This window comes from Macrosteles quadrilineatus, unplaced genomic scaffold (assembly GCF_028750875.1).
Source record: "Macrosteles quadrilineatus isolate MER2022 unplaced genomic scaffold, UCM_ALF_1.0 Scaffold_1__1_contigs__length_201487025, whole genome shotgun sequence".
Lineage (NCBI taxonomy): Eukaryota > Metazoa > Arthropoda > Insecta > Hemiptera > Cicadellidae > Macrosteles > Macrosteles quadrilineatus.
The window spans coordinates 146415031-146442175 of record NW_026542594.1 but is presented as its reverse complement, the minus strand read 5'-3'; the positions used below and the strand labels follow the sequence as shown (position 1 = coordinate 146442175).

The 27145-nt window shown below is 33.2% G+C and overlaps 2 protein-coding genes across 3 annotated transcripts; one reads left to right on the top strand and one right to left on the bottom strand.

Moving 5' to 3' along the window:
• Nucleotides 1-205: 205 nt before the first annotated feature.
• Nucleotides 206-12570, top strand: LOC129001334 (uncharacterized). The gene is made up of 7 exons (XM_054428608.1): nt 206-346; nt 6562-6618; nt 7033-7143; nt 9181-9317; nt 10940-11040; nt 11492-11596; nt 12101-12570. The coding sequence occupies exons 1-7, from the start codon at nt 206-208 to the stop codon at nt 12511-12513; spliced, it is 1065 nt and encodes a 354-aa protein (XP_054284583.1). The 3' UTR covers nt 12514-12570.
• A 3500-nt stretch (nt 12571-16070) lies between these two features.
• On the bottom strand, nt 16071-26815 carry LOC128983233 (apolipoprotein D-like). Of its 2 annotated transcripts, none has more exons than XM_054402461.1 (6): nt 26724-26815; nt 24288-24409; nt 22693-22823; nt 20375-20463; nt 16888-16980; nt 16071-16288 (listed from the first exon to the last, which is right to left on the bottom strand). In XM_054402461.1, the coding sequence occupies exons 2-6, from the start codon at nt 24399-24401 to the stop codon at nt 16134-16136; spliced, it is 582 nt and encodes a 193-aa protein (XP_054258436.1). In that variant the 5' UTR covers nt 24402-24409; nt 26724-26815; the 3' UTR covers nt 16071-16133. The 2 variants fall into 2 exon arrangements, with proteins under 2 accessions (XP_054258436.1, XP_054258437.1); XM_054402462.1 differs by having other exon boundaries at nt 24288-24402; nt 26724-26810.
• Between the last annotated feature and the right edge of the window lie 330 nt (nt 26816-27145).

Genomic DNA, 27145 nt, shown 5'->3' with positions numbered 1-27145 from the left:
CGTGTCCTCTCCCGTAACTGCAATAAGCATTTTATACTTCTATGCCAACCCCGTACGAAGGACGGGTACTCTGCTAGTAATTTAAATAAAGTAAACTTTTGTATTAGTCAAGCTCGTGTATTTCAAGTCGGCGCGGCTCTATAACTGCTTATATATAACTGCAAGGGGATGATGAAACCGCCCCGATATTTTGGGTAAGTTTTAAATGCTGAAACTGCCCCGCTCATTACAGAGCATCAAGAAGGGTCACCTCGCCATACCAGAAATGCTGAAATTGACCCGAGCGCCCGGCCAGGTAGCCGCTACGGGTCTGGGGGAAAGGGAATTGTTGTTGTCCCTGCGTTCTGTCAGTGGCTGCAGTCTTCTAATAACTACCACAAAATATCAGGACTTACTAGCTTATTTTAGGTTAGGTATTGGTACAGAAACAAAAAGAGGGAATTATTGTTGTTTATGTGTTCTGTCAGTGACTGAAGTCTTCTAATAACTACCACCAATATCAGGAATTTCTAGCTTTTTTAAGGTTAGGTTAGGTTGGGTTAGGTTAGGTTAGGTTAGGTATTGGTACAGAAACAATTGTGGCTTGGTAGGAAAAACAGTCGACGGCAGCTTTAGAAGACTGCAGTCACAGATAGGGCACAGGAACAAAATAATTCCCTTTTGTCCCCAGTCCTGTAGCGACTACCTGGCCGGGCGCTCGCGGCAATTTCAGCATTTCTAGTCTTGCGAGGCGACCCTTGCTAATCCTTTTTAATGAGCGGGGCAGTTTCATCGTTTCAAAAGTACCCAAAACGTCGGGGCAGTTTCAGTACGCCCAACTGCAAATATGATTAAAGTAAAATATGGTGTGTGTATTTTTAAAATCAATAAATTGTAGCTGGCTAACATATATATATATATATAAATAACAGACTGAATTGTTTTGTTTGTATATCAAAGGAAGTATTTTCTTGTATATTATGTTTACTTCAGAATGAATGCATTATGAAAATAACACACACAAATGTTCTATATGAATAGGAAAATAATTTATTTTAAAAATGTTAGGGAAAAGAAGCTAGTTTAATATTAAAACGTTACTTTTCCAAGTTAGAAACATTTAAATGCATTATAATATTTTTAAAGATACTCGTTAATACCACTCTAATGCCGATCTTTGGTTACGGTAATAAAATAACACCCAAGGCATAACTATGAAAAAGACATGCAGATTAACACCTTTAGTTATAGATAGTCACCTGCAATATGGACATCCTCTTTCAATTTTGTATCAAAAATCATCATAGAGCCGCTCCTACTTAAAATACGTGAGCTTGACTAATACAAAAGTTTTACTTTATTGAAATTATTTCATTCTTTTTAGAGCGTTTGAAGTAGCTTGTATTTTTTTACAAAAATAAATTATTTATTTTCACAGTCACAGTTGTTGTTTTCAAATCATTGAATTGGGAAAGAATTATTTTAGAGTTAATTAACTGCATGCATGACAGTGTTGCCAATCTTAACAGTGAAATGTTATTTAGGTTATAAATGTGATATAATAGAATTTGATTTAATAACATGTTTTTAATATTGAAAATTAATTGTAATTTATAATAATAATAATAAATTGTAAACATAATCATTGGTAATGAATTTTGACTGACTTGTTTGGAATAATTGTAATAAGATTGAAATAATGAAAAATACCCCCGCCGCAGCAAACCTGCCGTCTAAGCGAATTTCCATTTGGCTGAATTGATTTTCAATTGATTTATTTAAATAACATTAGGTTTAACGAGTACCTAGGTTTGCTGCTACAAGGAAACTAATAAAGTACGTGTTTTAAGTAAAATAAGTATTGCTTAGTATAAAATGAATATATTTGCCAAGTTTTATCAAAATATATCCATAAACAAGCAAACTACAACATTTTACAATATTCTCCATAAGAATAACATGGGAATTTTAAATTTACCATTTTTTTTAGTTTTCTCCGTAACCAATAACTGTACAAAAACACTTTGATATACTGAATTGTTTGTTTTTTAAAGCTCTTTAAGAAGGTTTAGAGAAAAATTGTTAAATTTTGTGTATTGAGGGTCAAAAGTGAGAAAAACCAATTTTTACCCCATAAAACCCCCCATAAAACCCTGTTCCCATGATCCGATCATGCTGGATCGCGAACTCATTCAAGTTTATCCCGCCTTACACCTTCAAACCAAATTTCATCAAAATCGGATAAAAATTACTCAAGTTATCGTGTTCACGGACACATATATATATAAATCTATATATATATATATATATATATATATACATATATAAACATTTGAACGAATGGTGTTTTTAGCCTCTGGGGACACCAAAATGAAAAAGTAAATCGGTCCCGGGCCTAAGTCTTACCATGAGACCTACGGTAATAGCTACTTCCCTATAGGGAAATTCGCTAATAATAAATACTTAACAAATACTTAAAATATCTTTAACTGCTGCAGAATAGAAGAAACAACCGACACTTAAAACTTAGTGTCTCACTTGAAATAATAGCACTCTACAGCAACATGAGTAAAACACTTCAATCTAGTTAATCAATTAATTGTAAGTCCCAGTGTCCCAGATTCGGAAATGATCAGTATGTCATCTTGGAATGAACCTTAGACCAGACGTGGTCAAGTTCGCTTCTATTCATCAAGCTCAGTATTCTCATTGAAGTTTTGTATTAAATTCTTATTGTATTTTCCTTGCAGTATAATTCGTTTTATCACAGAAAAAATAGTGATTTTCAAATAACATGGTGAAGATTCTTTCTTCATATTATTTTATGAAATATCATTAGAAAACACTGAATTATTTTTAAAAAATTACTTAAAGTTGGATAATGGGTTAGTTGAGAAAATAACAAAAATAACAACAACAAAAATAACAAAGAATAAGAATTTCATGTGTAATTCTCCAAGGTGACTAAGTGGTACGCAAATAGCTATTGTCTTGTTGGGTGGTATACATAAATAAAAAATATTGGGAAACACTGCATTAGAGGACAACAACATGTAAAATGTATCATTAAAAGAGTATATTCACCAGGGTAGTTTTTGAGTATCATCTTCTCTTTCATGATTTTATCTTAAATCATAACTGTTTATTTAAGTCAATAAAAAATATACAATTAGTAATGGCTAGTTTATTGAATCCCTAATCACCCTTCCTGTAACTGAGAGCTAAACCCTAAAGAGATTATACCTACATATTTACAAACACTTATGAACCAGGGCCATCAATGGTTCATAGTGAGAGCTATTTCCAACTATTTATAAAGTTGTAAATACAGTCAAAAAATTATGTTAATGTTTTTACGCCACACTACATTATTTTGACGAACTTCCCACGCAAGGATTTAGTCCAGAAAACAGCTGTTTGCCGCCAGTTTAATCAAATGGGGTTTCATTGCGTACTACTGTACTGCAATGAGTTTTGCCGGACACCAATCAGCTGATTATACTGTATTTAGGTGGCAGTGAGAGGTTATAAACAAAAACATAGAGGTTATCACTAGTGATTTTTAGTCCTTTAGTTGGTGGAAAAATATAAGGATTTGTACGGATTTAGTAGTATGGCGTAAACTATCGTACGTAACTCGTCCAAAATGTGTGTACCGGACTCGTATGGTAATCCCGTACTCGACTTCGTCTCGCACGGGAACGACCATACTCGTCCGGTAAACACCTATTTTCAGGACTAGTAACGTAATATACTAATTACCTACGACCGTTTTTTTAAGTAGCCATTTCAGTTCAGTTCTTAGAATTGAAAAGTTTCACTTAACCGCAGCTGTTTACTTTCATAACAGCATAGTTTTTCACATAACAACACGGGTAACGGACCAATGAGGTTCAAGGATTGAGAGAAAAGAAGTAAAATTTTAATGCTTCGAACGTCAACTAATCAGCTGATCAGTCAAAAATTTTAATTGTTGATCCGACTTGTTCTGGTTGATACTCGCGTATTCTTAACCTATTGGTGGATGTTAAAGGAATGTAGATTAAGCTGATTTAAAAATGTCAGTTAGTGAAAGTGACGAATGACTGAAGTTGACGAGATGGAAATGAGAGCACAAACTGTTTGTGCTAATCTTATGCCACCAAAATCGAAACAAAATAAGGTTAAATTGATAAATGAAAATGTACTTCTGGTTTGTTTTGAGAACCTCTTAACCACCTTTTCACCCAACTCGTTGTGGACCACATATTCGATGCTGAGATCTGACTGTAAATTAACTGTTTCACTACATTGTTCAGTTGTAAAAAATGCAATATTTCCCTAATTGTGCCTGATACAGTATTTATGGTAAGAATGCTGCTAGTAGAACCTATTCCCTGAAAAATAACGCATTATTTAACGAAGTTTTACAAACACGTAATTACATGAAATCATCTGATAATACAAAAAGTCGATGCATCACTTTCAGTGGCAATGACAATAAACGAAAACGTAACCTCTCTAAGAAGTTATGAGTAGTGATTGTTAGTTATTAAAAACCAGATTGTTAGTAATAAAAAAAAAAAACTTGTAGGTAAAGTAGTGTACGCAACTCGCGTTAATAGTCTTTACGACACTCGTAGAAGTTTTTAAGGCACTCGCCAAGGCTCGTGTCTTAAATTTTCTACTCGTGTCGTGAAGACTAACTTAACGCAACCGTTGCGAAAACTACTAGTACAGAACTCTAATTCTTCATAAATTTAATTTATTATCATTCTGCTTTAGTGGTACGGTAACACATAGTTTTGAATAAAATATTTTTATGTTCCAAAACAGCTAATACCGCTAACTATAGTCTAATTCAGCCTTTAAGTGCATTTGCAAAATTATTTAAATTCACTCTTTTTAGTAAGAAATACTTTACAGTAACTATAATATTAAGCCATTATCTTGTGATAAGGGTTGATTTTATTCCTATTATTGACGATAATTGTTTTTAATTTATTATAATTGAAACTTTAGCCTTATAGGGCTGTTTTCCATTGTTGTCAATCTTAGCTGTTTCTTTGCAATATACAGTAAGTTTAATTTTGAAGGATGACAGAAGATTTCATTAGTTTTATAATTTCACAACTTATTCATTCATCAACTTATTCACAACAAATAGTCATTGGAATATTTTTCAAAAGTTCTTATTTCAAATCAGTTAGGTCAGGAATAATATTTGAACTCTTTTGTTGTCTCCTAATAAAGCGTTTTATAATATTAGAGAACAAAAAAACGATTTATAGGAGTTATTACAAAGCTACTGTTATATGATGAAAAAATAACTCTATACATACAAGTATTTTTCTGTTGGAGACAAAACTCAATTTCACGATAATTGTCAAGCCCCGAGATAAAATCCCTTCAAAACAGAACGACTTTCAACTACTATCATTGAATATTAGAGATAATACACTCGTACTTACTACGTCAATGCTACTATACTATTTTTGGCCACTGTCACAATAACCCTTAGTACTAAGCAAGCAAATGTGATATTGATGGAGGAAAATTCTACATGAAAAAGTTCTATGAACACATTTTTATATAATACATTCAATAATACCTTATTGTGTAATTTAGCAGACAATTTAGAGGTCCCCCGTCCAAAATACTTTTGGGAACCCTATATAAGTGTATAAATATAGCTTAGAACTTTTCATTGTAGACTTTTTAATATCAAAACTAAATCTCATTTTCTGACTATAACATTGAAGTTTATGATGTCATAAAAATTGAACTTGAAGGCAAGTATGTTTACACCTACGACCAATAGGAATTTTTATTACCAATGGTGTCTGAGCATCTTACACAAAGCTGTTTTTCAAGATGCTTTACTGTTTTTAAGAGGCTTGTTTTTCGGGTAGCCAGTGACGGTCATTCGTTTATTAGGAAGACAACAACAAATACACCATCTATAATGTTTAGAAACTTCCACCTTTTACAAACCAAAACTGTCATTTTTACAAACCAAAACTTAATTTTTTACAAACTGTTCACATAGACTTACTTTTCGAAGCTAAAGACTTTCGACCAAGAAGTCTACCACACTTGTCCCTGCCACTGTTTTAACTCACAGTGTTTCTTTCACAGAGTTTTCGTTTTACATACAAACGCAGGATTCCTAATTGTTATGAATCTTCAATACCACAGAAAAAACTAACAAAACCTGTATCACTGTAACTTTAATGGCTGGGGAGCTGCCAAAGTTGCCGTTTGCTTAAAATATTTGATATATGTCTGTAAGCATAATAACTCTTAAAAACCATCAACAACAACTTTGTACAAACTAAATAAGAAAAAAAGTTTGCTAAACTGCACAAATTGGCTTTGCAAAAGGGGCGCAAGTTATCTACCCAAAATTCATGTTTTGAATGTTGACATTCATTTGTGTAAAAAAGAAGCAATGCTACATTTAAATTCTATGCCTTTCAGTGAAATAGTGGTATTATTGAGTCGATTTTGCACTCGTCAACCTCATGTTGTTTGTGTCAGCTTGTTGTCATTGTACCATGTGTGCTATCATGCCAGCATGTTTGATGTGTTTTTGGTTGACAGGGTTTCTTCAAGGGTATAAAACATATTCAACTTTTCATTGTGACATATTTGATAAAGGTAAGAGGATACATCATGTTGTCCCTGTAGATATTAATTTTATTTAACTGATTCTCAGACACTCTAATGGTTCACTTATGATTTTACTTTAAATTTACACTGAATCAAACCACTCGTAACTTTATAGGCCTACTTTAGACTTTGAAATAAGATTGATTTACAATATTATCTTACTGTCAATACCGTAATGAGTATAAGCATACCTAGGTATTACTTTTCTTAGTACAGTATACTTATATAGATTATTTTTTGGTTCATAATTGTATTAAGAAAAAGAAAACGAATCCTGAATGAGAAAGGCTTTTCTCAAATTATTCTGTTATGTCGTTATAATGTCAAGCTAACCATTCTTCTAGTTTATTAGTTTACTATTATTGTTACATCGTTGTTGCTGTACCATCATATTTTACTCAGATGATTGGTGTCGTGGCAGTGCTAGTTGCTTCCCTATGTGGTTCCAATGCTTTGAAACTTTCTGGAGACTGCTTGGCTACAACTGCTGTAGAAACTCTAGAACTGAATTCTGTAAGTGTAATAGTAACACATTATTTAAAAATATTGAGCAAGCTTTTGGTACTTTGGCATTATACCAACCACAACTAATATATAACCTATCCTAACCTAAGGGTGGTTAGGTTAGTTTAGGAAGATTTTGTCATTTAAACTATCTAGCTGGCCTGACAGATGTCGTCTTGTCCTAATGTGGTTTTATGTCAATGCTCGTTCATTTTTAAGATGAGCTCGTTCGCATGGCTCAATCACGTCCTGGTTGAAGTTCGTTCGCTACGCTCACTCACCTTTAGGTTGGAGCTCGTTCGCTGCGCTCACTTGCCTTCAGGTTAGCTCGTTCGCTACACTAACTCACCTCCAGGCTGATGATGTTCATTCGCTACGCTCACACACCTTTTGGTTGCAAATTAGTTGTTGTCATAAATTGGAAAAAAATAATAGTATTGCACCCTGTTGGTAAACCTATTAACTTTTTAATGCTATTGAACATCACAGAATCAAATTGTTTAGTTGAACCAGCTGTTAAGAATCTTTAATTCCATTTAAATATGAGTACTCATAAGGTTAACATGGGAAACTCCAGAGCCACTCGGGCGAAGCCCTTTTGACGGATCTGCACCAAACTTCACACAAACCAACTTTGAGTAATGCTTAATAATACCTGAAAGTTTCATTACAATCTGTCGAGCGGTTTCGGAGTCCATAAAGGACAAACAAACATACATACATACAAACAAACATACATTGGATATAAGATTAAAATCTTATTTGAAAATAAAATGTATCTGTGTGGTCTGTATAGTACCAAAGTATCCAAGCTTTACTCAACACAGAAAAAAAGTGTTCAAAATGTAGAACATATGTGATGTTTGTTAGAATGTCATTCCATCATTCTGTTTCATTGTTTTGTACTTGCTGTTACCCGTCACAGCTTTCTGTAATTTCTCTTAGTACTTAATAGGTTATAAAACTATTATTTGTATGCTTTGATTACGTACGCTCTCTTCGAAGTCACAAAGGAAAACATTATCAGCATGACTCTACAAACTTTCTGTATTTCAAATTTGGCATAATTTATTTATATCTTTTTTAGTTCAAAGTATCTATATATTAATAGGCAAGCATGTTTCTTTAAAACCTTTTTTCTCAGCTCGTGTGTATCGTAGGGAAAATCTACGCATACCGTTAGAAAGCTATTTTCCTGTAGGTGTGCAGAATCCCTTTATAAATTAAAATAGGCTCAAAAATAAGCACAAAAAATGAATTTGAAATTTTAAAAAATTAACATGGGTCATATGGGTTGCTATGGTGATGACAAAATAACAACAAAATATAAACAGAAAATCAAAACAAATGGAAGACATTTCAATCACATGTTTTATTTACAGTGTGGGGTGAAAATAGAGAAGTTTGCACAAAACATACTTTTGGTCGATTTTTCGACCACGGGGCGTACTCTCGTAATAATAAAATTAAAGTTATTATAAAGATCACGCTTGTGTCTTTTCAGTAGCCTCTACTGAGTGGTTATTCAAACAACGTTTTGCCAGGGACCTCGTTGACGTGTTGGTGACTCAGCTGGTTGTGTCTCACAGTTCAGGCCCAAGGCTTCCAATAATGTCTTGGGCTCGGATTCTGGTACCTGCCACTACTTATCAGTAAAGTTCACCTTGTACTGTACCGGCTAACCCCTTCTTTGCTAGATACATTCCACACACACGTCCATATGTGGACGGGCAAATGCAAGGTCAAAAGAGGACCCCAATCTCTTTTAAAGAGATTCTAGTGCTCCAGTAGCTCTTAAACAATTTATTTGGTTATTTAGATACTCAAACAAATATTTAAAGTACGTTTTTCCAAAGTTTCATTTGCACTATAATCTGTAACCGATTGAAAATTGAGTAAAGTATACAATCGTCATTGCATGCGTTTTCTTGTTTGGTTATGTGGCCACTTATGATACCATTTACAAGAATTTAATCAATAGGATTTAAATAATTAACAATAACAGTAGTACAACTACATGAATAACTTTTATATTATGTTTGTCAGCTCGCAGGTACATGGTATGAGTTGGCCAGTTATGGGATGCCGTTCACCCATCGCATGGAGCGCTGCCACTCTACCACCATCACCCCCAACACTGATGGCAAGGGCTTTGTCATGACCAATGATCGAATAGTGAAAATGCAAGTAAAAGATGACCCATGAAAATGTCAAAACGTTTTGAAAATAAGTTTTACTAATTTGTTTTGGTTTTTTTTTTTGTAATTTAAAACTTTTATTACATTAAAATGTTTGCAAGCTCAAACCATTTAAGATATACACTATTTACTAAACATAGTTGTAGCTACACTTGTCACAGATACCCTTTACTTATGAAAAACAATTAGTCAGGTGGAGTCCACTTTCATTCATGCAGATTTCAAAAATTTTCTTAAATTCTTCCATTTCACGGACACCAATAATTTTGTCACCTCTACTTGGTTGATTGCGTCCTTAAGATCCGTCAGAGCTCGGGGTTTGTGAGTCTAGACGTAAAATTTGAGAACGCCCTGAAGAAAAATAGCAAATGTTTAAATCTTGGGACCCTGATAACCCTTTCTAGATACATAATACACATTACGGCCTGGTAGTGATAAATAATATTGAATATTGAAATAATATTGAAATATTAAATCCTGAGCAGTGTGCAGGATCTTGGTGAAAATAAACACAGGTCCTGCTAATAAAACGTGTCTGTCTCACTTGTGACGTTAAAAAAAGTAATTGAGCATACAGTATCAAGAATTACAAATCAAAGCTCGCCAAACCGTTTCAACATCTACAGCCTAGCAGTAATTTTTGGGCCAAGCTGCTTCTTTTTCGGATAGATCCCGTCTTCCTCTAATTGTTTATCCACCTGAAAATTGTATCACGCTGCACTGCCATGATAGGCCCGCTATTTCGCACATCTCATCCTAGGCAAACACACGGAGTTTATTGTGTAATGCTTCATGGCTAATAAAATGGCATAATATACAGAAATGAATGACACTCCTCCCCACTCGTGAATAAATGTCGTACGTATACTATCCCTTAAAAAAAGTGCATTAAGTGATTTGTCATTCTTATGGATCAGCCGAAGACAACTTTATTGTTAGTTCCATCCGGTGCCACTAGGATAAAGTTTTTGTTAACAATATGTTTATTTTTATATCAGTTAGATTCGTTTACAATAAAACGATCTAATCATAAACAATAACTCTTCCCCTAGCTATATTACCAAACAGTAAGCACAATTCGTGACATTAACCTTAAAATAACAGAAACGAGATTTTGTCTACACCACCCAATGTCACTAACATGAACTAGACATGAAAAACGAGCTTTAAATTTTCTATTGGGATGAGAAGTATACTTGTGTTAGATATTATTCGCACACACTTATTTCATTGATACAATATTAATCAGGTTTTCAACTATTTTATACCATTTTCAACTAACAGGTTTTATTCCACCTCCTTTAAAAAAGTTGGATAGCATGAACAACTTATATTTATGAAAAAATATTATTAATTATGGAAACATTAAACAGAAAAATAATCTCTCTAACCCATGAACTAGCTGTACTGTCACAAAACAAAATGTTAGCGGTTATTATGAACCAGTTAATAGTAGGATTTTACTGTAATTTGAAAAAAAAAATAGTCTCTCACAGTGTGATTGTAAAAGCTTTGTTGATGTGGATTGGTCCATTATATTATTTATGATTTTTTTAAATGTATCTATACAATGGAAAAGTTGTTTGAAATATTAATATCTGTTAAAGAATCAACAAACACATCACAACTAAGTGGAATGTGGAGGGAACCGAAGCAGCAACGGGAGAAAAACTAACTGGAGAGCTCACACTTAAGCTTAAATTGCCATGTAAGGACAAGTAATATTTGGTATTATATTCTATAAAAAAACTATTTTGTCCAGCTATTTATTGTTAAAGAACAGATAGATATCCGTTTTACACTAAACCGCACACATTGTAAAAATAATATCCCTGTTTTAGGTCAAAAATAATGAATTTTTTGAAGAGTTATTGATAACAATTTTTTGGTTTTATGTGTTCAAGATAAAGCTTGCTACCTCAACATTTGTATCATTACTATTTGTTGCAATAATAGCTATAAAAAATTATTTTCATGTAACAAATAACACAAATAAATAAATAATATTCAATTTCAGGTATGGCAAATAATAAAAACTGCCAATATTGTTGTGTATATTTTCCAGACTTATAAATATGCGCCATCGATTATATTTGATTTATAATAGAATGGCAAGTAGTAGGTCTATTATAATAATATGAGAAATGATTTACTTTTAGTTATTGGATCAGTGGATGTACCCTTCAAAGTGTTGGGATCAGACAACTACAAGAATTACATTATCTTCCATTCCTGCTATTCCTTTGGAGCTCTTTTTAAAGCAAGTAAGTAATTAAGAAGACAGAACAAATCAACAAACTACCACAATAATACACAACAATATTTAGTATCACAATAAATAGGTACAGTATTTCCACCAAATGAAATATAAGATCCACAATAATTTTATTTTAAATATGCTGCTGAAATAAATTGAATACCATTTATTCTAGACTAGCTAAAGACAAAATTGCTGTAGGAGTAATGTTGATTTAAAAGAATGGCTAACAACTAATCTCAGTATGCATACAGCAAACACTGCAAAATATATTTTGAGTGAGTTTTATTTAATCCTTTATCTAACTTTTATACATATATTTGAATAGTACAAAATTTAAAGCTTATTTTTTCTAGTTTTTAATATATTTTTAGCATGGAATAAAAAGTTAACACCTGTAGCAACTGCAACAAGATCTAAAAGTGTCATTCAGATATAAAAGATTTTTAAGACACCTCAAAATCAACATATCATAGTATACTTACACTATCTAAACTCTTTAATTTTGCAGATCTTGCTTTTGTCTTGACCAAGAAGAGGCACTATGAAGCCAAGGAGCTAGAAAGTCTGTATGCATCAATTGATGAAACGTTGACAAAGAATAGTCTTACCCGTAGTAAGTTCACTTTGGCAAATCAAATCGATTGCGAAGAGAAAAAAACCACTTCACCAACTGGTACTGATTCATCTGTGTCAACTCAAAATAACCCTACTACTGCTGAGGCATCTTCTACTTTAGTAGAGGAGGCAAAGACAACTGAGCAGACTGAAGATAAAACTGCCTCCAGTGATCAGCTTATCCCTTCTGAAACTGAGAAGTCAGAGACCTCAACACCTCAAGTTACGGAAGCATCAGAACCACAGCAAATCGAGAATCTTGCTGCACCAGCAACTGAAGACACGACTGTGCCAAAAACTAAATAAGCATATAGTATTGAAAAGAAAAAATAAAGTAGGATAAATTGATTTATTTATACAAAATCCAATGTGTCTTTTTGAACTGTCCTGAATGCTGTGAAACTTTGGGATATTGCACGATATATGCCTGGGACGGTTCTGTCTTTTCCAAACTTAAAATCCTTTAGGACAGCCCTGTGGGCTGTGGGCTAAATTAACTTATTCAGTGTTAACCATATAGCCGAATTAAAAAATACCCCCGCCACAGCAAATCTGCAGACTAAGTGAGTTTCCATGTATCCAAGTGGCTCTTTACTATTTTGCTTAACTTGTTGGAATTATTCCAGATTAAATAACATTAGATTTAACGAGCACTTTGGTTTGCAGCTCTGGGGTGTTTTTTTATAGTGTGTTAAGAGTCCTTGGAGCCTAGACGTTCTAACTTATTAAACAATTTAAAATCTACAAAGCATATTTCTAATCTCAAAGTATACTAGATATTTAAATTACAATCACTTTGGTATACGAACAAATATTTTGGGGTAGTAAAGAACTCTTCAGCGGCTGTTTGAAAATGACAAAATTAACATTGCTCTTATGGCGGCTAAATCAAAGATGGCCATTGGCTTCCATGGACTCCCTTGGAATACATACAAAACAACAAACAACATTAATCTCATCAGTATACTAGATATACATTATAATCACTTTGGTGTTTGAAAAACTATTTTTGTATGATAATTAACACTTCAGCTGCTGTTTGAAATTACCCAAGATGGCCGCTAGCCTCCAAGGACTCTTAATAGTAAAGGATGAATTAAATAAATTTGTCAAATTTAATCAAAATACATCCATAGACAAGCAAACTACAACAGTTTTATTTTTCTCCATAAGAATAATATGGGGCTATTTAAAATGTAGGCCTACTGTTATGGTTTATTTTCTCCCTAAACTTTAATTTTACAACAACGTTTCAATGTACAAGATAGGGGTTTTAAGCTCTACACTCTACACGATGGTTGTAACGAAAATTATTGGGTTACTAAGTATCAATTGATATTGATGTCACATCAAATAATATACTTTGTCTATTTTTCCCACGTTGAGCCCAATCTTATTTGTTTTTACACACATTAGACATGAACTGGGAAGGAAAAAATATTTAATGGCATTACAAAAGCTTATAACACATTTAAGACATAAGACATTTTATTGACCGTTAAGTAATTACAAAATACAATAGTCTTGTCAATTTTAAAATACATAGCTACATAAAAAAAGAAATTATATGGCAAGTCAGGTACGCTGTGATATTGGCTTATGGACTATTAAACATGAATCATAAATAATTTAAGAAAAAAACAATTAATAAACATTTCAGAACAAAATAACAAAACAAGCTTAAAATATCACAATTTATCGCTCAAAGTATTCCTCTACCGAGTACGTGGGATTTTCCTATAGCCATTTATAAAGTTTAGATAGAAACATTTTATCAGACTTTAAATTTACTGCGCAAGTTGGTAATTTATTGTAAAATATCACAGCCAAATAATCATGGTATTTTTGTGCCTTAGCTAACCTACATCTAGTAATATCTATTTTGTCCCTAAAAATAGTATTGTAATCATGAACATCACATGTAAATCTTTAATTATCAATATCTTTTCTTAAATTTCTAATGTCTTAAAAAATATAAAGATTTATCACAGTTAAAATACCAGTTTGTAAAAACAAAGGTCTGCAGTGTTCTGACTTTGATTCGTTTGTCAATATTCTAATAATTCTTTTCTGCTAAATTAAAACTCTATTAATGCCTATACCGTTTCCCCAAACGATAAGACTATATCTCAAAATACTCTCAAAATAAGCAAAGTATGCCATTTAGGATAAAGCTCTTAAACACGAATGACTTATTTTAGAATGGATACGTTTTACTACAAACCTGTGCTTAATAGTGATAACATAGTGTAATATTATGGTACAATACCTCGTCAAGTAATCTAATTGTTGATTGAGGTTAACAACCTACATGTTTCGCCGTAAATACGGCATCGTCAGGGTTACAAAAACGAAGACATCGATGTCACACGCACACGATAAATACACGGATACGAACATTTAATTACGGAAAGTAAACATTTAACTGACATTGATAGGCCTATCACACGCACACGACACGGACGGTCCCGGCGCAGGTAGTAGTCTATCTATTGGCCATCTTCAAACTTTTAACAACTGAGACTGGTATGTAGTTATTTCATGATTGAAGTAGTCCATATGAATTAGGTACACATATTACACAAACCCTGTTACTTAATTAATAGGTAACTTTAATCTATAAATAAAAACAAGGTACAGTAGCTAGAGGCTAGAAGGTCGTATTGGATCCAATATAATCTGTCACAGAGTCGATACAATTGGGAAAAAATGTATAATATGTTTTTGTTATGTGTTTATCGAGGGAGTCAGGATTTAGCCTGCGTAATTATTGACATCATAACTTTATCTTTACTGTATGCTTGTAACTACTTAGAGAAGAAAAAAAAATATCTGAAGATCTAAGTTCTTGCAAATACAGTATTTCCAAACTACTTTAATTTTAATAATTAATTTTGAAAGCCCCAGGATTGCATTTAATGACCCATAATAGCCAAAATATACCTCGCCAGATAATCCATAATATAGGTTGACAGTTAAGGTTGTCTGACAAGGTATATTCTAGTTGTTTTTATTTTTTGAAAATATTTTGGTAATTGTTTAACCTCTCCTGCGTATCTAAGCTGTCAATTTTACCAGTACAATACGAATCATCTATATACTAAATAACACAAGAGTTTTCACTGTAACATCTTTTTTCCAGACGTCCTAACAAATATCACTATTGAGGTGTCATTGAGTGTCATCATTACTATTGCGCTAGATCACAAGTAAAACTTATGATCTAGCGCACCTGCGAATGGCAATCAAAATGTTTATTACCTGTAAGGCTTCGCCCGTCATGTTTAATTAATTTCTAAGGCCCATTTTCAAAGATCCAGTTATGCTGAAGAACTCTGAGGGATAGTTAAGTTATTCATTTGATTATTGAACGTTTATTACCTTATAGCCTTTGTTCTTGTAGAAAGATGTTAAATCCTCCAATATATTTCCAATATATTCCAATAGGTATATATTTTTTTTAAATGTGTAAATAGATCTTCTCGTCTCCCTGATGATGCCACACACTGTGGCGAAATATATTGGAGGATTTAACATCTTTCTACAAGAACAAAGGCTATAAGGTAACAAACGTTCAATAATCAAATATTCTAGTTCTTGTCACTGGGAAATACATCAAATAAGTTACTCATGTTTTTTTTTATCATGACTGCAAATAAAACCTGCTGCTGGATAAATCCACAAGTCTAGCTAGTCAGGAGAAAATTTAAATTTTAGTAATTCATGTTTTAATGTAAAATACGCTAAGGTTCAATTATGATTCTTTTACTAACAAACAAACAAAAAATCATCTGTGGACGCTCAGTATAAATTAATTAATTCTTTTCATCCAGAACTAGGCCACAGTAATAAATATCCTTCACTACTAGGTAGTGCAAATCTTTATTTGTTCAGTTATAGGTGAATACAGTGAGACAGTCGCTGTTTTAACAGTTGTTTTGAGAAGTGACAGAGAAGGCAGACCTCTTCGGCGTGTCTTTGTTCTGGTTGATATGATCAAACGCAGCATCAATCTTCTTGTCAACGTCAGTCTTGTCATCGCCTTCCAACTTCTGTTTACGAGTCAAAATCCAACACGACTCTGTGGGAAACATTAGGCCTAATGTCATCGGTTTTACAATTACGCATATGACTACTGTTGATGAAAACAATATTATTGTGAACTCAAATTTATCAGGTGGAACTTAAGTATGAAATAATCATCAGACTTTTAAAAACAATGAAGGCAGTTTAACAATTTTTAACTTCACTGTTATTGCGAAACATCTAAAAACATTACTCTTTTAGAATAATTCACTAACAGACATTTGTTGTTTTAAGATAATTTTTTAAATCTGTTTCAACACAATCAGATAGACCACCACAGAGATATTTGAAGTTCGAACCTGAGTGTAGGGGATCGTTTCCAATTACAGTGGTAGTTTTATACAGTAGCAGTGAAAAAAACAGTAAATCATTTAGGTTGCCATTTAAAATTGCAATTAACCATATACATTATTTGAGTTATTATTCAAACAATCACAAAAACATTCAACATTCAATCAAAACATTAATTTAAATATTACTTTTTAGGGAGCAATTTTAAAGTTATCACGTATTATAAGAAGAACCTGTACATAGGTCCTGTTAATCTTGGTTGGATGTATGATCAATTTCTAAACATGTTTTAATAGTACTTACTGAATGGTATAATTACGGTTTTGCATGAGCACAGAATGGCAAAGTTGTTGTAGTCTGTGGCGAGCACTGATAGATCAGCAGTTTGTTGCCCCACTACAACAAATCAAAGGTAAAACCACAACAGTACAAACAATTACACCGTTGTTCTGTCGATACAATATCCTATTTGTATCGTTATTTAAGTCAAATCTACACAAGTAAATCTGTACATTAAAGTTCTGGTGCTATGTTTTCTTACAGCAGGAATTAAAGTACAATCTACGGTTGGAGAGGTCCATCTTAGGTGAGATTATAATAATAAAATAATTATTTAAATACAGTTTATTTTACCCTCCATAAAACAAGATGAGAATTTTAAACTTACAGTTAGAATTTTCTCCGAAATACTTCTGCGTACAAATAACGCTTCAATATAAAAAATTATTTGTTTTTGAAGCCCTACAATCTATATATATAATTCTGTAAGACCAAATTTTTACCAGAAAATTGAGGACGTCTGGTAAGTCGCAGAAACGTGGGAGGGGCCTTAAATTAAAGGTCTTGACCCCAGGGACTCGGGAAAAATAGCAGAATTCCCATAAAGTTACCAGAAAATGAGATATAACGTAAAATATCCACCATAAGAAATGCATGGGGACTGAAAAACGTCTGCATTCTATCAGCTGTTACTTATTTATTTGCAATGTTTACATTTATTCCGAAAGTCCATGTTGGTAAATAATTTTTCAAAATCTATCTATCTATATATTAATAGGCAAGCATGTTTCTTTAAAACCTTTTTTCTCAGCTCGTGTGCATCGTAGGGAAAATCTACGCATACCGTTGGAAAGCTATTTTCCTGTAGGTGTGCAGAATCCCTTTATAAATTTAAATAGGCTCAAAGATAAGCACAAAAAATAAGTTTAAAAGTTGTAAAAAATTAACATGGATCTTATGCGTTGCTATGCTGGTTACGAAATAACAACGAAATATAAACAGAAAATCAAAACAAATGGAGGAAACTCCAATCACATGTTTTATTTACAGTGTGGGGTGAAAATAGTTAAGTGAGTACATTACATATTTTTGGTCGAGTTTCGACCACTGGACGACCTCTCGTATATCTAATTCCGTAAGCCCAAAATTTTACAATGAAATTGTGAGCGAACGGGAGGACGTAGAAAGCTGGGAGAGGTCTCATTTTAAAGGTCTCTGCATGAAATTTTGGGGAAAATTATTCATTTTTCTTAATTTCTTACCAAAAGGTCGTTAGGTAGTAAAATAATTCACCTTTAAATAGCATGGGAATTTAGGTCATGTCTGCTTTGTTTACTTTACAACATGTGGTTTAACTTTATTTAAAACATATGGTAATGTATAGGCTACTATTAAAAAGCTGAAATAGACTTTTTCCCAATTTTAAGGGTCTGGATTAGTTAATGAAGTACGATTGGTTGTGTTCGGTATGTCTGAAAAAATGTAATGTTAAAAGTAATTACTGGAGTAGGCAAAGGGAACATATTTTTTATGCCAAAAATAAAACTAATATCTACAGATCCTAATATTACGTTTAAGTTTACAAGGATTCAATATCCATCAAAATTAGCTTTCGCTATTACTTATTATTAAAGAGCCAGGTCAAACCTTCACAAAAGTTGGCATTTATTTGAAAAAAGGGAAAAACTGTGTTTACCCATGATCAACTTTATGTTGCTTTTAGCCAGGTAAAACGGCCAGATGACGTTAAAATAGTACTGGAACCAAATAAAGACCAAGGAATCAACCAAAATGGTATACAACAAATGCTGTTTCCAGAGAGATTTTGTTATAGAATTTCTTTTATTTTTTGTTAGATTTTGTTATAGTTTTACAATATGGAGGATGACATTATATCTGTGTTTTATCTAAGTGAATTTGTCTATATTCAAAGAAATTTATATATATTTAATTAATAGTCATGAAGATTATTGTAGTTGTTCCTTAGTTGTATTATGATTAGAAAGTTTATATTATAAACACACGCATGATCAGTCTTTTGGAATTTTTATTTTAAACAGAGCGGACATCAAAAAGCATTATGCATGTACGTAATAACTATTTATAATTACAATATACAAAAATGTTAAACGACAATTCAAGGTAGGGTACGAAAACCCATTAGACTAATAATTTGTACAAAATAATTACTAGAATATTTATATACATATAAAGGGGCAATTGCCCCTACAAGCCGCTAGTCAATTGTATTTGTTTAATTTTTTTGTTTTCCATTTTTATAATGAGTGAAGTAACTATACAGGGTAGGGACCTGCAAGACGTGGAAGAGTGTCCAGGAATTCAAAAGATTTAAGAAATGCTGAAAGAGAATGTCATGTTGGGCCTAACTGTGAAAGAAATCCAGAAGCTGTTTTACAACCTGCCTTCAGAAGAACGCTGGAAAATGAGTTGAGTGTTGTTTCTCACAATCTAGGTCCTCTTAACAGCACTTGCATGTATTGTGGCGCACTTCACTTCGCAGAGGAGGCCACAAATGGACATTTCAACGCATGTTGCTACAATGGACATGCCACAACCACAAGTAAATGACGAACTAAAAGAACCGTTTTTACATGATTCGAACTTCATAAGAAACATAAGGCAATACAACAGTGCAAAGGCTTTTGCGTTGCTTTCCGCTTCAGGGACAAATTCATAGATATATATTTATGACTTACTACCGCGAAATGGGGGGCCTTCATAATAATTAGTAATAATTTTAACCTTTGGTTCTTAACAGTTGGTTCTAAAAATGGAAACTATAACAGAATTCGTAAGATTACAAAATAAATCTTCAATTTTAAACTAGAAAAGATGTGCAATGTTTGGCTGTATGATTTCAGCTCTGATTCGTCGTTCTCCGGGCTCAGGCAAAACCGTGTGCACGTTTCTATTTGTTAATATGTTGTGTTATTGATTTAATAATTACGGTATTTTACAATTATTGTATTTCATTGACACATCAGAAGCAACTAATATACGACTCCAGCGGAAGGAAAACCAAGATATACAACAAGAAACACTGTTAATTTTAAGTAACATAAAATTTATGATTTTAAAAACATATTTAGAATATTTGTCTTTTTATATGCATGTTTTTTTATTGTAGTCTAAATTAGGGGCTATGGCCCCTACAGGCCACTAGTAGTACAATATTTTGGAAATGAATTGAAAGATTTTATGTTTTTGGGGCCAAAAACGAGGAAAACAAAATTTTTGACCCGTAAAACTTCGTTCCAATAGATCGACCATAACGGTGCCGTTATATATATATACGACCTTACCTTGATACCATACATAGTAGCATACTTACTTAATACAATAATTTAATTCCAATTCCATGACCATGGTGAAGGGTTCACGTTACAAAATACAGATAAGTGTTAAATGTATTTTTAAATATGTTACATGACCATTTTTGTTGCGTTGCCTTAAAGCTAGTTCTGCTTAAGTAAAACATGGTAAAACTTACCAGGTGTATGTAGTGTTACTTTTAAAGTTCCCTCTCCCGATTTAGGATCTGATAACACCGCAGTTCCTTCAACATTTTGTTCTCCAAATCTAAATGAAACAACGACATAAAGCACTGTTCACACGAAACGATAATGGATTATTACTATGTATATAGAGTATATATATACAGGGTGAGTTTTAATTGTCCCCCCCCCTAACTTTTTTCTACATTTTTTCAAATATCAATCCCAGACGACTTCCAAACATTGTTGGGTAGTAAGTACTTCATTTTGACAAGGTGGTCATTTCCGGCCGCCATCTTGGATCCGCCATATTGGATGCAAAATTTTTTTTTCAAATGTAAAGGTGGGGTTGTGACCCATTATTCCGAACTACATTTTTACCCTGATTACAATGCCGCAAACCGTTTAAAAAAATCTTTATTCATTATAAAGTTATGAGGCCTTTTTAAAACTTTATTTTTAGCCCATTTTAACATTGTGCTTGTACAAACTAAGACCATAATCTCAAAATAGTGCTAGATAAAGATAAGTATACACTACCAGTAATTGTCGACCTATTTTCACTTGGTTATGACTGATGTATTTTTTTCGGCCGCCATCTTGGATCCACCATTTTGAAATGTGATAAACTATTTTAAATATGAAGAGGGTGTTGTGACCTATCATTTTGAACTACTTTTTTAAGCTAAACTCAATGCCGCAATCTATTTTTTGTTATCAAGTTTTATTTATGAAATAAAGCAATTTTGTTGTTAAAAATGTCAATATTTCAAAATAAAAAAATGATAATGAAAAACAGATAATGGAATTAAGTTCAGCTTAAAAAAGTAGTTCGAAATGATGGGTCACAACACCCCCTTCATATTTAAAATAAATTATCACATATCAAAAAGGCGGATCCAAGATGGCGGCCGAAAAAAATACATCAGTCATAACCAAGTGAAAATAGGTCGACAATTACTGGTAGTGTATACTTATCTTTATCTAGCACTATTTTGAGATTATGGTCTTAGTTTGTACAAGCACAATGTTAAAATGGGCTAAAAATAAAGTTTTAAAAAGGCCTCATAACTTTATAATGAATAACGATTTTTAAAAACGGTTTGCGGCATTGTAATCAGGGTAAAAATGTAGTTCGGAATAATGGGTCACAACCCCACCTTTACATTTGAAAAAAAAAATTTGCATCCAATATGGCGGATCCAAGATGGCGGCCGGAAATGACCACCTTGTCAAAATGAAGTACTTACTACCCAACAATGTTTGGAAGTGGTCTGGGATTGATATTTGAAAAAATGTAGAAAAAAGTTAGGGGGGGGGACAATTAAAACTCACCCTGTATATATATTATACTGCCGAAGTGTTAGTAGTCTAAAATGCAATATTAATAAATTTTTCAAATTTGGAAAATAAATCCAAACTACAACAGTTAGCTCCATAAGAATAAATTGGGGTAACTAAACGTACAGTTTTTTTCTGGAATTTTCTTCATGGCCTTAAATCACACAACTACACTTCAATGTACGAAATTGTTTTTTTAAGCTCTATGCAGTGTCAGTAGTGGCAATGGGATTTTTTAATGTTTTAAGGGTAAATACTAGAAAAGAAAAACCATTTTTGAAAAAAAAAACATCACACCCCTTTCTCATGAACCAATCATGCTGCTTTACGAACTCAATTCAAGTTCATCCAGCTTACAGAATTAGGCAAACTTTCATGAAAATTGGACCAAAATTACTCGTGTTGTAGTCTTTATGAAGCCATTATATCCATCCAAAATTTAACGATTGGTGTTTTTTGTTCTCTTGGGACATAAAAACCAAACAAAGTAAATCGGCCCTGTGTCCTGGTTCTTACCGTACCTCATACATTGAAAACCTGCTAAAATAATGTAGTTCTTTAAATCAACAACAAACGGTATACCTATGCATGTAAATAAACCAATTAGAGAAGGTCATAGAAGCACGGGTTAATGCAACTACAGTAGTATAAAAAAATAATCTTAACTATATAAACACCTCTGTCCTCCGGTACTAAACTACTACAGGTTTCGTTTATTTATAGGCTTAAATACATCTAATTGCACCCCTTCAAGCAAAAGTGATTTATTGCTACTGTAAGAATATTTTATGCTTTAGAAACTAGCATATCGGATAGGTTGTGCTGAAAATAGTTATAACTTTAAAAATATTAGAGATAAACCATATCAGACTGACTCCATTAGGAGTTAGTGTCACGCGCACTGGTCTACTAACAACATTGACCTTGAAGTAATTACCATTACACCTCTAGATAGTAATTAGTAATGACTTACAAGCCTTTCTGGCTGTTGTGGACGCTGACTGAGCCAGTGTCGACCAGGGCGTACTCTGCCTTCGCGCAGGAGCCCGGGCCTTGGAACCAGAACGTTCCCTTGCTGGCCTGCTGGTACCACGTACCCATAAACTGTTGCAACAAGTTACAGAAATTCAGTAATTCAAATAAACAAAATTTTGCACTTTAACAATCCATACGATCAAAAATTTTTGGTTCTTTGTATCTTTTTTATTGGTTAGTCCTTTCTCTGCTACTTTGGCCACATTTTTAATTTTGGAATTGCAACTCGTCCAATGTGTGCATTGTTAGAGATGGACTGGCTAAAATAAAACCATATAATTGGTTGAGCAATTTTCTTAGTCAAATAACCTTTTTACCGTTAGCACACCCCCTACACTAAAAATGTTACCGCACCCCGGTGCCCGGCGGTCAGATTTCTGCATCTCTAAAACTTTTATTAGCTAATAAAAAAATACTAGCCTAATAATCTTTTATTAATTGAAATAAACCTCTTAAGTGTTTGTTTCAATTATTGCCTAGGCATAATCTTGTTCGAATATCACTTGTTCGATTTCAAGCGATATTGATACTGGGCGCAGATGTCATTTGTCATTGGACTACGTATCAACCAATGATGCTAACGTAACAAGACCGGAGTTTGGACAACTCCCATAAAAAACTGCCAGAGTCGTAAATGAATAGGATAAAATAAAACAAATCCGCTACAATATTAAAGTATCGTAATCATAGATAACGACTAACACCTACCCCCATTTTCAACATCTAGCTGACAGCCCAAATTAACAATTGTAAGCTGTTTACTTTCAGTGAACCACAATGTCAATAGTACTATATTGGGGGTACATAAAATATGTTTTGTTCCTCACTTTTGATACGCCTTCTACACATCTTAAGAATGGTTTTATTTTATCCAACGGTGTCATTATTTTCCAATCGGTTAAACCTGCAGAAGAACATTCAGTCCAGAAAATATAGAGTAAGTAATGTAACAAAAATAGTTATTTGTGTAACTAACTAGGCACTTTGCGCTCGTGTAACACATTATATTTGTCCTACAGTTACTATAAAACATTGAAATCGTCAATCTTTCAAACACTAAACAACACGCTTTAGGTTAGGTTAAGTCCAAGCGTTGAACGAAATGGAAAACACTGCACCAGCTTATCGTAGTCGTAGTATTGCCAACTTATTTTCAAGCGAATAAGTATTACGTGCCTAATGAAAGCACAATGTTTTGTGTTATCGGTTGGAATACTGGAGTGCGGCAAAAAAGTAGTGTGGCAAAAGTAAAACCAGTGCAGCAAAAGTAAGTAAATGCAGCAATTAGCTATTTTGCGTGCTATAATCACTACAAGAAAGCCCGCTTTGTCAGGTAAATGTAGGAAAAAGAAAATATTTACCAGTCCTGATTTCACAGCGATAAACTACAAATTAACTGCGACATGAAATAGCCAGGCGGTTAAAGTTATAACTACATCGATGGCCACTACAATAGCACCATTAGCGAATCCTGATTAGCTTTAATGGCTAATGAGGTAAGGTAAATAGTAATTATTTTATCCAAAATATTACCGCATTCACGTTGAAATCTTTGACCACGGGCAGATGAGGACAGCCGAAACCATAAGCTGACTGGAGGCCGATCACTGATATCAAAGAAACAAACAGCAACGTGCGGTACTGCATTCTGTAAACTAACATGCGGATATAACTTGAATACACTTGAAGTAATATAAGCAATAGCATATGTGTATATTTGTATTGCTCATCAGGGACACAAGCTAACAATTAATATTTTCCTACAGTCACCCTACAAAGTTGGCTTCCTTGTACTGTTTATAGCACAGAAAGCTGCTAATTGCTGCATATTTATACTTTGCCGTACGGTTTATACTTTGTCGTACGGTTTATACTTTGCCGCACATCAGGATTCCAACGAAACAACACAAAACAGCGTGGTTCTATTAAGCACGTAATCCGTGTACGCTTGGAATTAGGTTGGCAACACTTAAAGATAATAATACTATGAGCAGCTGATTGACTATTATAACTACGATTTAACCTGTCATTTCGTGTTTATAGTTTCGGTATTTCTGAACTTTCTGGACTTTTCTTTTAAACGTTTTTAAAACATTCCTACGATCTAAATAAACAAGAAAATTCCCTTAAAGCATTTTTTTAGGCGCGGAAACTACTTCAAATTACAAAAGCATACGGAACTATATTCTCAAAACGTGGAGCACATTTCTTGCCGAGGAAAAATAGCGGAGTGATACGGACTGCGGGTACTACTTTCTCTAGGGCACCATTTGTGTTGCCAGCTGAACCTAAAAACGTGTTGTATAGTGTTTGAAAGACTAATTATTTATATGCTTTATAGTGACTGTAGGAAAAATGTAATGTGTAACACGAGTGAAAAAGGTCTTTGCTGCACTCGAGATCATTCCGCACTCGCCTGCGGCTCGTGCGTAAACATTGCTCTCGTGTGCAGCAAAGTGCCACTTTCACAACTAGTTACACAAATAACTATATAAATCAGTTTACTAAAACAGTTTTGATTGGAAAGACATTAAATAATATTTCTAATTAATCAATCATATTTAACCTCAGGCATATCTAAAAACAATTAAGTACCAATTTCCACCATTCTTTTATTTTATATGCTAGCAGTTTCCGCAGCTAAATGATCCTGTTGTAAAATGTTAATCTAAATTTACCACTTTACAAGTTAAGTTTAATATTTACATGCTAATGACGTAATTCAATTTTGTTACAACGATCCTGCTTAGCAATTTATTGTTGAGTAATTCAGTAATTCAGTGTTCTTGCAAACTTGTTTATAAAAGGAAAGTCACTAAAACATGTTCATGAGTAGTTAGGGTTTCTACAAGGAACACAACGATGGTCGTCGCGGTTTACTTGTAAGACAGGAATTACGCAATAATTTTATTAACAACTTAATTTATAGAAATTGTTGGGATTTAAATTGAATTATAGTGGAAGTAAGCTAAAACGTAGTTTTCATTAGCTAGACCCAGACAAGAGTTACATGTGCATCAACTGGACTGACGTAGAAACAAGAAAATCGAGGACGGAAATTGACTTTTGATCAAAGGAGACAAATTAAAATGTCTCCGCATGAAGCAACTGATAAGTCAAAACTACATTGCCAGAGCTTGTCCTCTGGCCAGTGTTATACTATGTATGCTTATGTTTGTGTATGTATTTTTATGCAAATGTTATCTGACAACTTGATTTATTATTCTCTATTTTGCCAAATAAATACAGAAATGGCTTAGTTAAATTATTATCTGATAAATACTGTTTTACTGTCCTAGTTTACATTGTTTTTTACGATCTAACTAGCTAATAAAAATCTATAATTTAATATACTACAATATCAGGGAATTTATGCGTAAGTTAAAGGAAGTTATGAATAAGGTAGCTTCTGCTGTACCAGATTGTTAAAGTTTCAATTATTGAAACACTATGTATGATATGTTGTCCGTAGAAAGATTATTTATCGCAAAGCAAATTCAATTACTGTATGTACAGTAAGAGTAAAAATGTTACTAAATATCTAGCGGAATACGTTAGCAAAGTATTACGTGCGATTGCACTTCATATGGGGTAAATATTGTCCATTGTATATTGCTGTGTCAGCAACAATCTAAATAATGTTTGTTTACTCGGTTGCAAACATTCCAATATTTTACAACCCAGTGAATCATTAAAATATAAGATAAAAATTGAAGATGACGAAAAATATTCACTAATATGTTTCTTTAGGAACTTTGAAAAGTAACATAGTATTCCCATCATTTTTGAATATATGATGGGTCTTCTTTTTTAACATTTCATAGGTAAAACTTCAAACTCCGTTCAAAAGACACGAAAGCAAAATAAATAGATCAAATAACGCAGGGGGATAGGGGTTCTAGTAAAAAAATAAAAAAAATGGAATAGGAATATTTAAACTTTAGTCAAATGTTAAACATGTAGGCTTACCCTATCTGCCTGAAGACTAGTTGGACTAAATCACGGTAGGGAGTACAACACTAATCAAGCTAGTTTCGAAAGAGCTTATTGCCTTTTCTTCTGAAGATAGCATGTGTCATAACAATGTTGGTAACGATTCGTACCAGTTGATTAAACATTTGCCGAAGGCTACGTAATAGGGTACATTCGGAGACATGGTAGAAGCCAAACAAACGTATATAAACTGTATCAGCAAACTCACGCACATGTTCTCTTTGGGAGTAACAATGATATTTTATTGGAAATATCACAAAAAAATAAATAGCTTTTGAACCGCATTTTTTGCAGCATCGGGGGTTGTATTATTTTGTTCTGAGCACAGAAGACAATTAAATATAAAATTCTAATAACAATTAATTGTAGGAGCGGTTTTCATGAAATTCCGATCTTTC

Bases quoted from the DNA above. Each gene is read 5' to 3' on its own strand.
- LOC129001334 (XM_054428608.1), top strand. From the start codon at position 206: ATGCTGAAACTGCCCCGCTCATTACAGAGCATCAAGAAGGGTCACCTC. The intron at 6,619-7,032 runs GTAAGAGGATAC...TATTTTACTCAG, and splicing joins TTGTGACATATTTGATAAAG to ATGATTGGTGTCGTGGCAGT. The intron at 11,597-12,100 runs GTAAGTAATTAA...TTAATTTTGCAG, and splicing joins TGGAGCTCTTTTTAAAGCAA to ATCTTGCTTTTGTCTTGACC.
- LOC128983233 (XM_054402461.1), bottom strand. From the start codon at position 24,401: ATGCAGTACCGCACGTTGCTGTTTGTTTCTTTGATATCAGTGATCGGC. The intron at 20,464-22,692 runs GTAAGTCATTAC...TGTTTCATTTAG, and splicing joins CACAACAGCCAGAAAGGCTT to ATTTGGAGAACAAAATGTTG. The intron at 16,289-16,887 runs GTAAGTACTATT...TGTTTCCCACAG, and splicing joins AACCGTAATTATACCATTCA to AGTCGTGTTGGATTTTGACT.